Below are 12957 nucleotides of genomic sequence, written 5' to 3' on the forward strand. Positions count from 1 at the left end.
ACAATAACACTGCATTGAAAGAACGCGTAATTTTCTTATAGCCGATGACGGCTTTGTATTAAGTCAGGTAAGGTACCGCTGGAAGGCAAAACCATGAAACTCCGGCTCGCTTACTTGGGCCATATCCTGCAATCCAACTCAGTGGAGAAAGCAATCATGCTGGGACTGGTCAATGGGAAAAGGAAACCAGAACAACAAAGAACATGGAGGTCAGACATGATCAAAATGGACACTGGCCAACAAATTATTCAACTGAAGCGGAACAAGATCGAAAGACAGCTGAGACATAGGATCACCACGAGTCGGACACGACTGAACAGCTAACACCACCATCAAATTTAGTCTTTTCATTGATATTTTAAAATCTCCTGTTGCCATGCAGGTTACCCCTGGATTGCTGTATTTCCCACCTGGAGGTTGGCAAACTGAGAATCCAGTCTCTTCCACATAATGTATTTCTGGTAAGGGCTTGGGGAAGGAGCGTGTCTCATGGCTTAAGCCACTCAGTGCTTGAAAACCCACTCAGGGCGGCTGCCCTGCCCCCAGGTGCTTCCTCCTCCAACCGGCTTACCTGTCTGTCCAGCGGCCAGCCTATCACTTTCTGTCCCCCACCCCTGACCACCCCCTCCTCCATCCACTTCCCTCCGAGGCTCGGAGGCTGCAGATCCCTGCCGCATGAGAGCTGCCCCTGCCAGTGAGTTCCCTAACAGCTGCCTGCAGCCTTTCCAGGTCCTGGGGGGGGGGAGGGAGAGGCCATCCGCAGAGTTCTTCCAACCCCCACTCCCCCAAGGAAAGGGGCTCGTCGACAATGCTGATCCAAAACAGATCCCCAGCCTTCCCGTTCAAGTGTTTCCTGACCAAGCATGCAAACTAATTGGCAGCTCTTAACAAGTGGAAAACAAAATTTTATTTGCTTGCTTTTGGGGGCAGGGATGACCACAAATTGAGGCAATGTACTCTCGGAATTGAAGATGAAACTCAAATATTTTGGCCACCTCATGAGAAGGAAGGACTCCCTGGAGAAGAGCCTAATGCTGGGAGAGATCGAGGGCAAAAGAAGAAGGGGACGACAGAGAATGAGGTGGATGGATGGAGTCACTGAAGCAGTAGGTGCAAACCTAAATGGACTCTGGGGAATGGTAGAGGACAGGAAGGCCTGGAGGATCATTGTCCATGGGGTCGCGATGGGTCGGACACGACTTTGCACATAACAACAACAACAACAACACTCTCGGAATTTATAATCCAAAATCTTTCGAACAAGAGCATCTGTATCTCTTAAAAATAGCATTGGATCCTCCTGTCAATGTAATTCAGCACATACAGAGCTGGGCCAGCACGCAGGGGTGCCCCCCACAGGTACAACTCGGGCAACCCCTGGAATTATAGCTCATCTGAAGACTACAGAGCTCAATTCCCTGGGGGAAAATGGATGCTGGAGGTTATGCAATCTGATAGTATGATGATAATATTATATTTCTCTTTCTTTTCTCCTCCAGGCCTCTCTGCCCCCATGGATGGATGGGCTGCAAAAAGCCACAACAAGTGGTACCCTGAACTGTGCCATGGCTACACAGGCATGATGGGAGGCAGCAAAGGGAAAAATTAACTCCATTTAGGAGTATTTGTATTTATTGTGCTTTATCTATAGCTGACCTGGGCTCATTCCGCACACATAGGATAATGCACTTTCAATATGCTTTGGCAACTGGATTTTCCTGTGTGAAACCGGAAAATCTACTTCTAAAGTGCATTGAAAGTACATTATCTATGGTGTGCAGAATAGGCCGTGGATGGCCAGGGCTAGCCTGAACTCCACACAGAAGCTAAGTAGGGTCAGTCCTGGTTAATAATTGGATGGGGCCCAGCCTAGCAGGCCAAGAGGTCCTCGTTAGCAGGCCCAAACTAGCAGGCCAAGAGCCCTCATTAGCAGGCCCTCCACCATGACCCTTTGCCCAGGGCCCTCTCCCCTTACCTGCTGCTGGCTCCAGGCACTGAGGTGTCTGAGAGCAAAGAGGCTAGAGTCTAGGGATGGAGGGCGGGAGGTGCAGGGGCAAGGCCAATCAGGGCAAAGCTGGCTGCACCCTGACTGGCCCTATTCCAACTTGGACAGCCGGACACGTTCCATCCCCCAGGCTGTTTTGCAAATATATAGAGGAACCATGGATAATTATATGTTCGTGTAACAGATGTGATACTTGTCCTGGAGCAGACACCGGCCAATCGGTTTTTGTGTCATTTGCATAAGCTAGGCTTTCATCAAACCCTGGGGTTTCTTGATGGCCCTGGAAGGTTTTCCCAAATGAGTGGGAGTTAATTGTTTATATACTTTTTAAAATTTGTGATTTGACTATATGACTATATGGCCATGTCGACCCTCCCTCCCATGTCTTAATGGCCAATGCTGGGCCTGGAGGGGGTGGGAAGGGGAGGGGCCCCAGGTGGTGTGTCCTTAACTTTGCTTCCCAACCGTATCCTGCATGATCACACCATTTCTGGGGTTTCTCGAAGCCTGAAAAATGTTTCCCAATGGTAAAAAGGTTGAGAAAGGCTGGCATAAGCCAACCAGGACAAGTCCCACAGCGAATGCCGTACACGTGGGCAGCTGAGCACATGAGACACGTCTCTCTCCTCCCCAAGTGCCTGGAAAGATGACCATATTTCTTGTTTTTTTATGGTGATGGTGGTGGAAGACGCTTTCAAGTCGCAGCTGATTTATGACAACCCCACAGGGTTTTCAAGGCCTGAGACGTTCAGAGGTGGCTTGCCACAGCCTACCTCTGCGAAGCCACCTGGGGACTGCCTTCTTGGTCTCCCACCCTCATGCTAACCAGGGCTGGCCCTGCTTAGGTTCCACGAGGAGACGGGCTAGTCTGGGCCATTCTGTCACCCGATTTGAAAGCCGTTTCCTTTAACAAGCCTCTTCTCCCCGTATCCATTTGCCGCTCCCTGGAGATGGCCGGGGAGCTTGTTGCTCAGCTTTTCATCCAGGTAATTGGAAATGAAATCTAAGCTCAACGTTTGTGGCAACTGGAGGCAGGGGCCGTAAGCAGCTGTTTATTTCAAGCAGGTTTACCGTCCAGACGATAACGGTGCACTGTGGGGCAGACGCATCCTTGACCAGAATTGGCCCAAAATAAAAAAAGGGGGGATGTCCTCACTCCAGTTCTCATGTCCCGGTTTCTCCAAGCGATCAAGTGTCGGGTAGCTTCGCTTGTTTGGTTCGGAGGCCGCTTTCTCTGATACGATTTGACATGGCCACAAATTAGCTTCTGAACATGAGTATTTGAAGGCCACCCGCTCACAGGGTGGATGTGGTCTCTTTAGGGGCTGGATTTTTTCTTCCTCTGGGGCCCCTTCCAGATGGGGGGAGTGGCTATGACCGGCTGCAGAAGGGGAGAGGGGAGGGCAGTGCCATCCTGAGAAACAGAAGATAAGAAATTGATACCCAGGAGGAACCAGGTGCCATCCCAGGGCCTTTTGACGCAAATAAACTTCTAGAGCAGACCTGGTCCTAAAAACCATGTAGTCTTGCCTCAAATGTAACCGAATTCACAACTCTTGCAGCTTATTCATAAAAATCACAGAATGGAATCAGAGAATCATAGACTTGGAAGGGACCTCCAGGTTCATCTAGTCCAACAACCCCTTGCACAATGCAGGAAATTCACCACTACCTGCCCACCCACAGTGACTCCACTTCCATGCCAAGATGATGCCCTTTCCCATTTTGTTGCTTGAATGGCCTTTATTTGTTACATTCAAATGAGCAGCCATGTTGGTCTGAAGTAGCACAATAAAATCAGAGTCCAGAAGCACCTTTAAGACCAACAAAGATTTATTCAAGGCGTGAGCTTTCGAGTGTCTGACGAAGAGTGCCTGCACTCGAAAGCTCACACCTTGAATAAATCTTTGCTGGTCTTAAAGGTGCTTGACTGGACTCTGATTTTATTGTGCTTTATTTGTTACAGAAGGTTCTGATCTTGCAGCTGCCTCAGGGCCCAGTGGCCTACCTACGTCGCACAACCCTTCTTTTTATGTTCGTGAGCACGCCCTTTGCCTGGCTCTTTCCCCATCTGTCCACTGGGGCCTCTGCCCTCTGCCTGGGCACTCCTTCTGCTCTATCCTGTCCTGTCAGAGTTGCCATCTCCGGAGTGGAATATTCCTGGAGATCTGAGTGGAGTTTAGGGAGCGTGGAGATTGGGGAAGGGAGGGACTTCCATGAGGCATGATGCCATAAAGCCCCCCCCTCCAAAGCAGACATTTTATCCAGGGGGATTGATGTCCCCTGGAGAGCATGGATAATTCAGGGTGTGTGTGTGTCTCCAAGCCTCACAGAGATCTGTGGCAATTTGGCCTCAAACACCCCCGTGAAAGTACAGGCCGGGATTCTGAGACCAGAGTCTCTGTCCAGAGCTGCTGCAAAGAGGGGAAGAGACAAGTGAGGAGGGTCAGCCACTAACCCCGCCGCCACCACCACCACCCCCCCCGGCTACGGAAATGGCCTCCTCTCGGCCTTCGTTCGGAAAGCACTGTTCCGCACACGGCTCGCACCTCCGCAGGAGCCCCACGGGTGCCTCTCTCCCCACAGCGCCACCGCTGCACACAGGCTCCCTTTCCGCCTGGCAGACCGCTGGCCTTCGTCGTGACTCTTTTGCCACTCTGAAAATTCGTCGGTGACATCTCATCCCCCTCGCCATCACCGCGGGCCCGAGCCGAGCGAGTCACTTAAGCGGCTCCCGGGATCTCAGCTGCCTCCCTTCACACTTCAGCCTCCCCCCGCCTCTCCTCGAGCCTCTTTTGCCTCATCAACACAATTCAGTCTAATGAATGCAATCGCTAAAAGGCCCTGGCGATAGACTCTCCGCCACTCCGGCGCTTGCCGAGCCTCAGGTGCTGAGCGCAATGAACCAGTTAGAGATGCCAAATCCTTTTAGAATGTCAGCCGCTGAATTTATATCCCACAGCAAATTTATGACAGAGTCAGGAGACGGGGGCATGTTAATATTGTTGAAGCATGCAGGTTCACTCTCCTCGCGAAAAGCAGAGGGAGGGGGCAGCCGCTTGGTGCCGGCACGGAGGCCGGGGACGGTCCTGAACTCGTCTCTGGCTGCCGGTGGGAAGAAACATGGCTTGTTGAGAGAAGACGCTCTCCGTCTCCACTCGACAAATGTGGAAGGCAAAAATTAAAGAGGTGCTCCAGCCCCCGATCCCTCTGGACAGGAGGCCTTTTAGCACAATGGGAGAGCCACTGGACATGCCTGGGGGGACGGAGCATTTTTTGGCTGGATGGGGTTTCCAAGAGCAGCCTCCAGTTAGGGGCTCTTCATCATTCCCAGTCGTGGGATACTGATAGAAGGGAAATGCCAGAGTCATTCTTTTAATGCTAATTCTCAACATGCTCTCCCATCATTCTCTGGAACATTATAAATTGACTAGACGCCGGCGTAGAAGACGTGCACAGAAATTACCCTGGTGCTCCCATCTGAATTTTGTAAGGTTACGCAGACTACTTAGGAAAGAGACGTGGATTTGTCACGTGGTCGGATTTCAAGATGGCGGCCCTAATTCAAAGTGGCAGCTAAACACATTTGCCTCTCACTTCGGAGGCCCGGAGCCCGGGGCCTCGGAATGAGAAACTGAATGAAATTGGAGGCCTGAAAGAGTACTGTGAAGGCACAGAAGCAGAAGGTTTCATGTTCTACATCAAGATATAACGTTGAGGGGAAAGATGGAAAATTGTCTCCCGTTCAATAAAGAACACATAAATTAGACAGGCTTGCTTTGCTGGCACATCAAGTTCTCATGCTCTTAGACTGACTGGAATGTGGACTTTGCTGCCAGAGGATGTAGCGAAGACCCCAGGAATAAACAGTTTTAAAAGGGGATGAGAGAGATTCATGGAGGATAAGTCTGTCGATGGCTGCTAGCCCCGGTGGCCGAGGGGAACCTCCACACCGAGAAGCACTAATCCTGTGAATCCCAGGCCGAAGAGGCTGCATCAGAGGAAGTCCTCGGCCTCTATGCCCTGTTGTTGGTCCACCAGAGGAGATGGCTGGCCACTGTGAGGGACAGGATGCTGGCCTAGATGGACCACTGGTAGGGTTCTTGTCGTGTTCATGTCTGGAGGCAGTGTCTCTTACCTGCTTCCGCTGGTCTACCAGCCACAGTTCCACTGCCTCGGTAAATTCTGCCATGGGGATTCCCAACACAGCACCAGTGGGTACCATGGCCTCCACCAACAACTTGAGCCGCTTGAACAGTTCTGCAGGGGCTCCAAAAGTGAGCTCCTCCACCAGGCATTTGATTGAGGTCGACCTGAACCACCACTTCCCATGGGCCCTCCCTTCTAATGATATAGTTGGTTTGCTCCTCTCTAAACCTATCTTGTTGGTACCTTTGGCTGTCCATGGGATTCGCAGCATTCGTCTCCAACACCATAATTCGAAAGCATCTATTCTCCTGCTGTCTTCCTTCTTCAGGGTCCAGCTTTCACATCCATGGGTTGTTATGGGGAGACAATGGCATTGACTAGCCAGAACTTTGTATTAAGGCTGATATCCTGACTCTTCCATATTCGGTTCATGCCTAGCATTGCGTTCCGGCCCAGTGGTATTCGCTGTCTGATTTCACGGCTGCATCCACCACTTTGATTGATCATAGAGCCAAGAATGATGAAATCATCAATACCTTCAATGTTCTCTTTGTCAATCGTGACTTTGGCGCTACTGCCAGTAGTTGTCATGATCTTGGTCTTTTTGATGTTTAGGTATAGTCCCATCTTTTCACTTTCTTCTTTTAAGTCTCCTTATCAGGGTCTCCAGATCACGCTCCAATTCAGCAAGGAGTGTTGTATCATCTGCATAGTGATTATTGATGTTACGACCTCCAATTTTGACTCCGATCGTAGATTCTTCCGGATTAAGCTTCCGCATAATTACCTTTGCATAAAGGTTAAAAAGAAAGGGTGATAAGATACACCCTTGTCTCACTCCTGGGCTGACCTTGAAAGCAATAAAACTTCATACATATTGGCAGATATACTTGGCTATCCAGAATCTATACATCTAACCTTTTAATCATTCCTTTCCAGGGGTAGTCAAACTGCGGCCCTCCAGATGTCCATGGACTACAATTCCCAAGAGCCCCCTGCCAGCGAATGCGTAGCCATGTTGGGAATTGTAGTCCATGGACATCTGGAGGGCCGCAGTTTGACTACCCCCATATTTAACCACTTTGGATATGATCTCTTCATTCTTATCTTCTAGAAATGTGTAAAAATAAAAACTTCTCACTTTTCCAGAGTTCTCTGCACAGAAGAGTTCTTGTATAGGCTTACACAGTATGCACTCAAAAATCTTAACCTTCCCATCCATGCACACACATAAGCAGTCCTGGTATGGAAACCTCCCAGATTTGCCATCCAGTACAGCAGTGGGTAAAGCATCCTGTCTTATGACAGCAAAAGTTCTCCAAAGGTCCGGATTATCTTAAGTTTTTTAAATAGGACATTGGGCTAACAGGAAGACAATACAAATGACCACTTCTGCCAAAGCTGGCTCACTAAGAAATCTGATTTTAAACAGTTCATACAGGATGTTTTTTTCTTTCCTTTTAAAAACTTTCCTTGGCTTGCCACTTTCCACCCTTAATGTTTTGTGGTAAGCAATTTTGCAGTCCTTATTATACTTCCCCATCGATGGGTGGCAGCTTTTCTATTTTTGTCAACATTGTTCCAAAAGGCAAAAAGAGATCTATTTGAATGAATAAATAATAGAGGAAATGACGGAGAAAAACAAAACTCTTAATGGGGCAACTGGATTTGTTTAAGTGCAGTATGAATAATTTACATTTCGGAGCTCCTCTCCATTTCTTAGGAGTGGAGCATGACAGACTTTGATGAACGGCCTTCATCCCGAGAGTAGAGGAATCAATTTTACTTTTTGCTGGACTCCCAGAAACGAGCTCATTGGACAGTAATTTGGCCTTGCAGGTCAACGCTGCTGGTTCACTTAATGTGAAAAGTCCAACAGAACTTTCAGTCAGCTGACTGCAGACAAGACAGGATGGAATTGGGGAGGCATCACCCCCCCCCCATTGCAACCAATTTGCAGTCAACAGAGACCAATTCACCTGGAGAAGATGGCCACTTTGGAAGGTGGACCCTATGGGAGATTATACCCCATTGAAATCCCTCCCCATGCCCAGCCCTGCGCTCCTCAGCCTCCATCCTTAACATCTCCAGGTATTTCCCAACTAGGGTCCCCCCTGGCCATCGACTGGGGATGGGTGTGGTAGGGTTGCCCAGTCCACGTTGAGAAACTCCCAGAGATTTGGGGACAGAGGCAGGGGAGGACCAGGACCCCAGAGGGTTCAATGCCATCGAGTCCACCCTGCAGAGCAGCCATTTTCTCCAGAGAACTTGATCTCAGATGAGCCGTAATCCCGAGGGATCCCCAAGCCCAGCTGCAGGCTGCCATCTCCATCCATCCCCAGCGCAGAGCTGGCAACCCCAGCAGGCCTCTCCCGTGAAATATCAGATGGGCCCACTGAGAGAGGACTCCATGTGTTGTCAGTGGAGATACGGAGGCAGCTTTATCCATGGAACATGAGTGGCCTGGTGTCAGGCAGAATGGACAACGGCGCCAGAAAACCCACCTGACATACATAGAGAAGAAGGCTTTCTTTCTGACACCAGTTGGTGAGGAGAAGTACTTGCTTTGGCCAGCCTCCAGGTGTGACCTGGACTTACAGCTCGTATCCAGATGACAGAGGTGAGTTCCCCTGGAAACAACAGATGCATCGGTGGGACCAAGCCCTGTGAGGAAAGGCTGAGAGACATGGAATGTTCTCCTTGGCTGGGAGAGGACATGGTTGCTCTCTTTTAAAGTATCGGAAAGGTTGACAGGGGAGGGCAGGGAATAGTTTCTGTCGGCAGCAGAGGAGAGGACTGCAGTAATGGGTTTAAACTACATGTCAAATGGTACCAGCTAGACATCAGGGAAAAAATGTTCACAGTCCAAGCAGTTCAGAAGTGGAACGGGCTGCCTAAGGTGGAGGGGAGCTCCCCCTCACTGGCTGTCATCAATCTGCAGCTGGACAGATCCTTCTCCTGGGTGCTTCAGGCAGATCCAGCACTGAGCAAGAGGTGGGACTCGATGGCCTGGGTGGCCCCTTCCCACTCTAGGATTCTAGGAGTCTAGTTCAGCAGTGGAAGGGGCTGCCTGAGGAGGTGGGGAGCTCCCCCTCACTGGCCGTCTTTGAGCAGCAGCTGGACAGATCCTTATCCTGGATGCTTGAGGCTGATCCTGCCTTGAGCAAGGGGTGGGACTCGATGGCCTGCATGGCCCCTTCCAACTCTATGATTCAATGACTTTGTGTCGTTGTGCCCCACTGAGGTCCCTGTTCTCCCCAGGCTCCACTCCCAAGGCTTGAGAAGTTCCCCAAGCAGCAGTGATCCCAACCTTTCTCTCCATCCCCTACCAGGGGCCAGGGGAGACCTGGCAACCCTATTTGCATGCAATGCTTGAGAAAAGCAACTCACAGTCCCACACTCAAGCTGGAAAACATTGAAGAGCACAGTAAACACAGTAAACACACTCACCTGGCAGATGCCAGGCTAATGGATCTGGCACCTGACAGTGGAGAGGAGCTGAAGGCACTTTTCAGTATTGGATTCCTGGAACATCCTCTGGCCACAGCCTAGGCAGGGAGCTCCTTGAAGCAATCACTCAAGCCACAACCGTGAGGCACAAAAGGAATGTTGTCCAGCCAGCAATGGACGTGACACAGCGATCGGGCCAGTTGTGTTTGACAGTCCATTGTTAAAGCTGTTTCATCGTAAAATGGTCAGTCATTCCTAACTTCTGTTTTGGCACGCTCAAGGGAAGAAGAGCTGGGGTTTTTTGTGCCCTGCTTTTCACTCCCCAAAGGAATCCCTTTCCCTTCCTCTCCCAACAGACACCTGTGAGGTTGGCAGGCTGAGAGCACACTGTGAGAACAGCTCTCAGAGAACCGTGACTGGCTGCAGGTCACCCAACGGGCTGCATGTGGAGGAGTGGGGATTCAAACTCGGTTCTCCAGACTATTTATTCCCTACAGCTCTGGGTGGTTTAAACGTTGTGGAATGCTTACATGGAATATTATAATAATGCAATAACTAACAATCATAACATAACGTGGCATTACATAATCATAACATGACAACCGCAACAGTGTTATTAACAGGACAACAATGACAGTCCCTGGGCAGGTCATATTGGTCAGTCTAGAGGCCACTGCTCTCAACCATGACACCCTGCTGGCTCTCTCTGCGCAGGAGCTCTGTTGATCTGAAGCAGCACACAAAAGCTGATACCCAGAATAAACTGTGCTGGTCTTAAGGGTGCCCCTGGACTGGCACTTCCTTTTGTTGCGATGATGCTATTAACCGTCGCATCACAGATGGCGGCTTTTCCAGGCACACCTTCCTTCAGTTCTTGCAACCCTACCCCAAAAGCACCATCTCTTTGCCCTTGGGAAATATCTAGTTCTGGGAGGGCCACCAGACGTCTTCTTTTTAGAAGACATGTCTTCTTTGGGGGGTATCCATTCTATTTTGGGCTCTTTAAAAAACCCAAAAAATCTGATGTAAATCTCCTGGTTGCATTGGGAGCCACTCACTCAGGGTTGGCCAAACTGTGGTTCTCTAGATGTCTGTGGATTACAGTCCCCATGAGTCCCTGCGACAGACATCTGGAGAGGCAAGAGCTCATGGGAATTGTAGTCCACAGACATCTGGAGAGGCAGGGGCTCCTGGGAATTGTAGTCCACTGACATCTGGAGTGGCTCCTGGGGATTGTAGTCCACAGACATCTGGAGAGGCAGGGGCTCCTGGGGATTGTAGTCCACAGACATCTGGAGAGGCAAGGGCTCATGGGAATGGTAGTCCGCGAGCTTCTCCAGAGCCGCAGTGTGGCCACCCTTTCCGTAGCTAGTAGCCATGGTCACAGCTTCAACAGGACGGGAGATCGCTTCGTTGGAGATAGGTCCTCACTTTTTAAATCTGTCAACGACGGCAACCTTACATGTCCTATCTGTCGACGGGTCTCACCCCTCCCTAGCGCTTCTCCTCCGTCGCGCATGCGCACTCCCGTCCCCTCGCTCCCGCGAGTTGCCTCAGGGCGGGTCGGGCCTGCAGGCGCATGCGCACGCGCCACCTCCCCTCCTTCCGCGTCGGGCATGCGCGGTGGGGTCGTCCTCCGAGCGGCGACGCCGTGCTGTCAGGTACCGTTGCCGGGAGAGCGGGATGCGCCCGGAGCCGCCTTCTCCGCCGCCTTCTCCGCCGCCGCCGCTCGGGCCCGGCCATGGAGGTGGAGGAGGCCTTCCCCTTGGTGGGCCAGATGGGGCCCTTCCAGGTCTGGCTCTGCGTCCTCCTGGCCGCGCTGCTGCAGGTGAGGCAACGGGGGGAGGGGCGGGGCGCGGGGCGGGGCGCGAGGATGCTCAAGCCACGCCCCTTCGCAAGGCATCATCATCATCATCAGGACGATACACTTTATTTTTATAGCCCGCCCTTCCTATGGAGCACAGGGCGGGTTACAGCACCATAGGGGTGGCCAAGGTGTGGCTCTCCAGAGGTCCATGGACTACAATTCCCATGAGCCCCTGGCAGGGGCTCATGGGAATTGTAGTCCATGGACCTCTGGAGAGACACAGCTTGGCCACCCCTGCTGCATGTACCAGTAAGAACATAGAAATCTGAAACAGTCTGTGTCCCTATGCTGTGTGTTTGTGTGTGTGTGTGTGGGGGAGTATTTCAGAGTTGTGTTTCAGAGTTTCCAGAATGATTTGGCAGGGGGAGAGCTGGGTCCCAAAGCGGTTTGCATTCACCTTCTCCTTCCTGCGACAGGCACCCTGTGAGGTAGGTGATGCTGAGAGAGCCCTGAGAGAACTGAGGGTGGCCCATAGTCACCCAGCAGAACTCACGTGTCTCAGGGCTGCTTACAATCACCTTCCCTTCCTCTCCCTGCAACAGGCACCCTGTAAAGTAGGTAAGGCTGAGCGCACTCTTGAGAGAACTGTGACTGGCCCAAAGTCACTCAGCAGAGCTCATGTGTCTCATAGCTGCTTACAATCACCTTCCCTTCCTCTCCCCACAGCAGACACCCTGTGAGGTAGGTGGGGCTGAGAGAGAAAGCTCTGAGAGAACTGTGACTGTCCCAAGGTCACCCAGTTGGCCACACATGGAGGAGGAGTGGAGAACCGAACCCAGCTGTCCAGATCAGAGGCTGCTGCTCTTAACCACTATACCTCATTGGCACTCTGAAGCAGGCAGTGTTTTCCCAAACTTTCTTGCTGGACTCTGAAGTTCAGGGGCAGAGCATCTGCATGGCAGGCAGACGGCCCCAGGTGCATTCCCCAGCATCTCCTGTCTAAAGCAGATTGGGCAGGAGAGAATGGGAAAGACCTCTGCCCGAGACTTCGGAGAGCCGCTGCTGGTCTGAGCAGGCCATGCTGACTGTGCTCTGATCCAGTTGAAGGTGTGTCAGGGGCAAAATGGACAAAGGGTGCCTCTGTGGCATCTACAGAGACAATGTTCCATTTATGAAAAAGAATAAGAGAAGGGAATGAGAGCGCATGCATGAGATGCCAGAACGAAGGGTTCAGAGAAGCCACGGCACTTTCTTTTTGAAAGCTGTTCTCCTCCTGTGTGCATTGTATTGTCGACTGACATTCAGGAGACTGTGCAGCTGGGTGAGGGGAAGTATTGACTCTTGCACAGTTCAGCGAAGGAAAACAATGGTGGGCAGAGTCAGCTTTTGCGTCAGGTTTCAGTAAAGACTAATAGACTGCCGGGAGTTGTAAGTGGTCAGTCACATGCGCAATTGCATGTGTGTCCTCGGGAAAGACCAATAGAGGAGAAGGAATTGAGTCACTTTACTCCAGTCATTCCCAACCAGGGTTATGTGTAGCCCTAGG

The 12957-nt window shown here is 51.2% G+C and overlaps 1 protein-coding gene across 1 annotated transcript in view; it reads left to right on the top strand.

Annotated features, from left to right (window-relative positions):
• Positions 1-11205: 11205 nt before the first annotated feature.
• SLC22A15 (solute carrier family 22 member 15) overlaps positions 11206-12957 on the top strand; it is a 31651-nt gene continuing 29899 nt past the window's right edge. Inside the window, exon 1 of the mRNA XM_077346278.1 lies at positions 11206-11432. Coding sequence (XP_077202393.1) covers positions 11346-11432 — 87 coding nt within the window. The 5' untranslated portion in view covers positions 11206-11345. The remainder of the gene's footprint in view (positions 11433-12957) is intronic.

The sequence above is a fragment of the Paroedura picta genome, chromosome 7 (assembly GCF_049243985.1).
Source record: "Paroedura picta isolate Pp20150507F chromosome 7, Ppicta_v3.0, whole genome shotgun sequence".
In the NCBI taxonomy this organism is placed as follows: Eukaryota; Metazoa; Chordata; class Lepidosauria; order Squamata; family Gekkonidae; genus Paroedura; species Paroedura picta.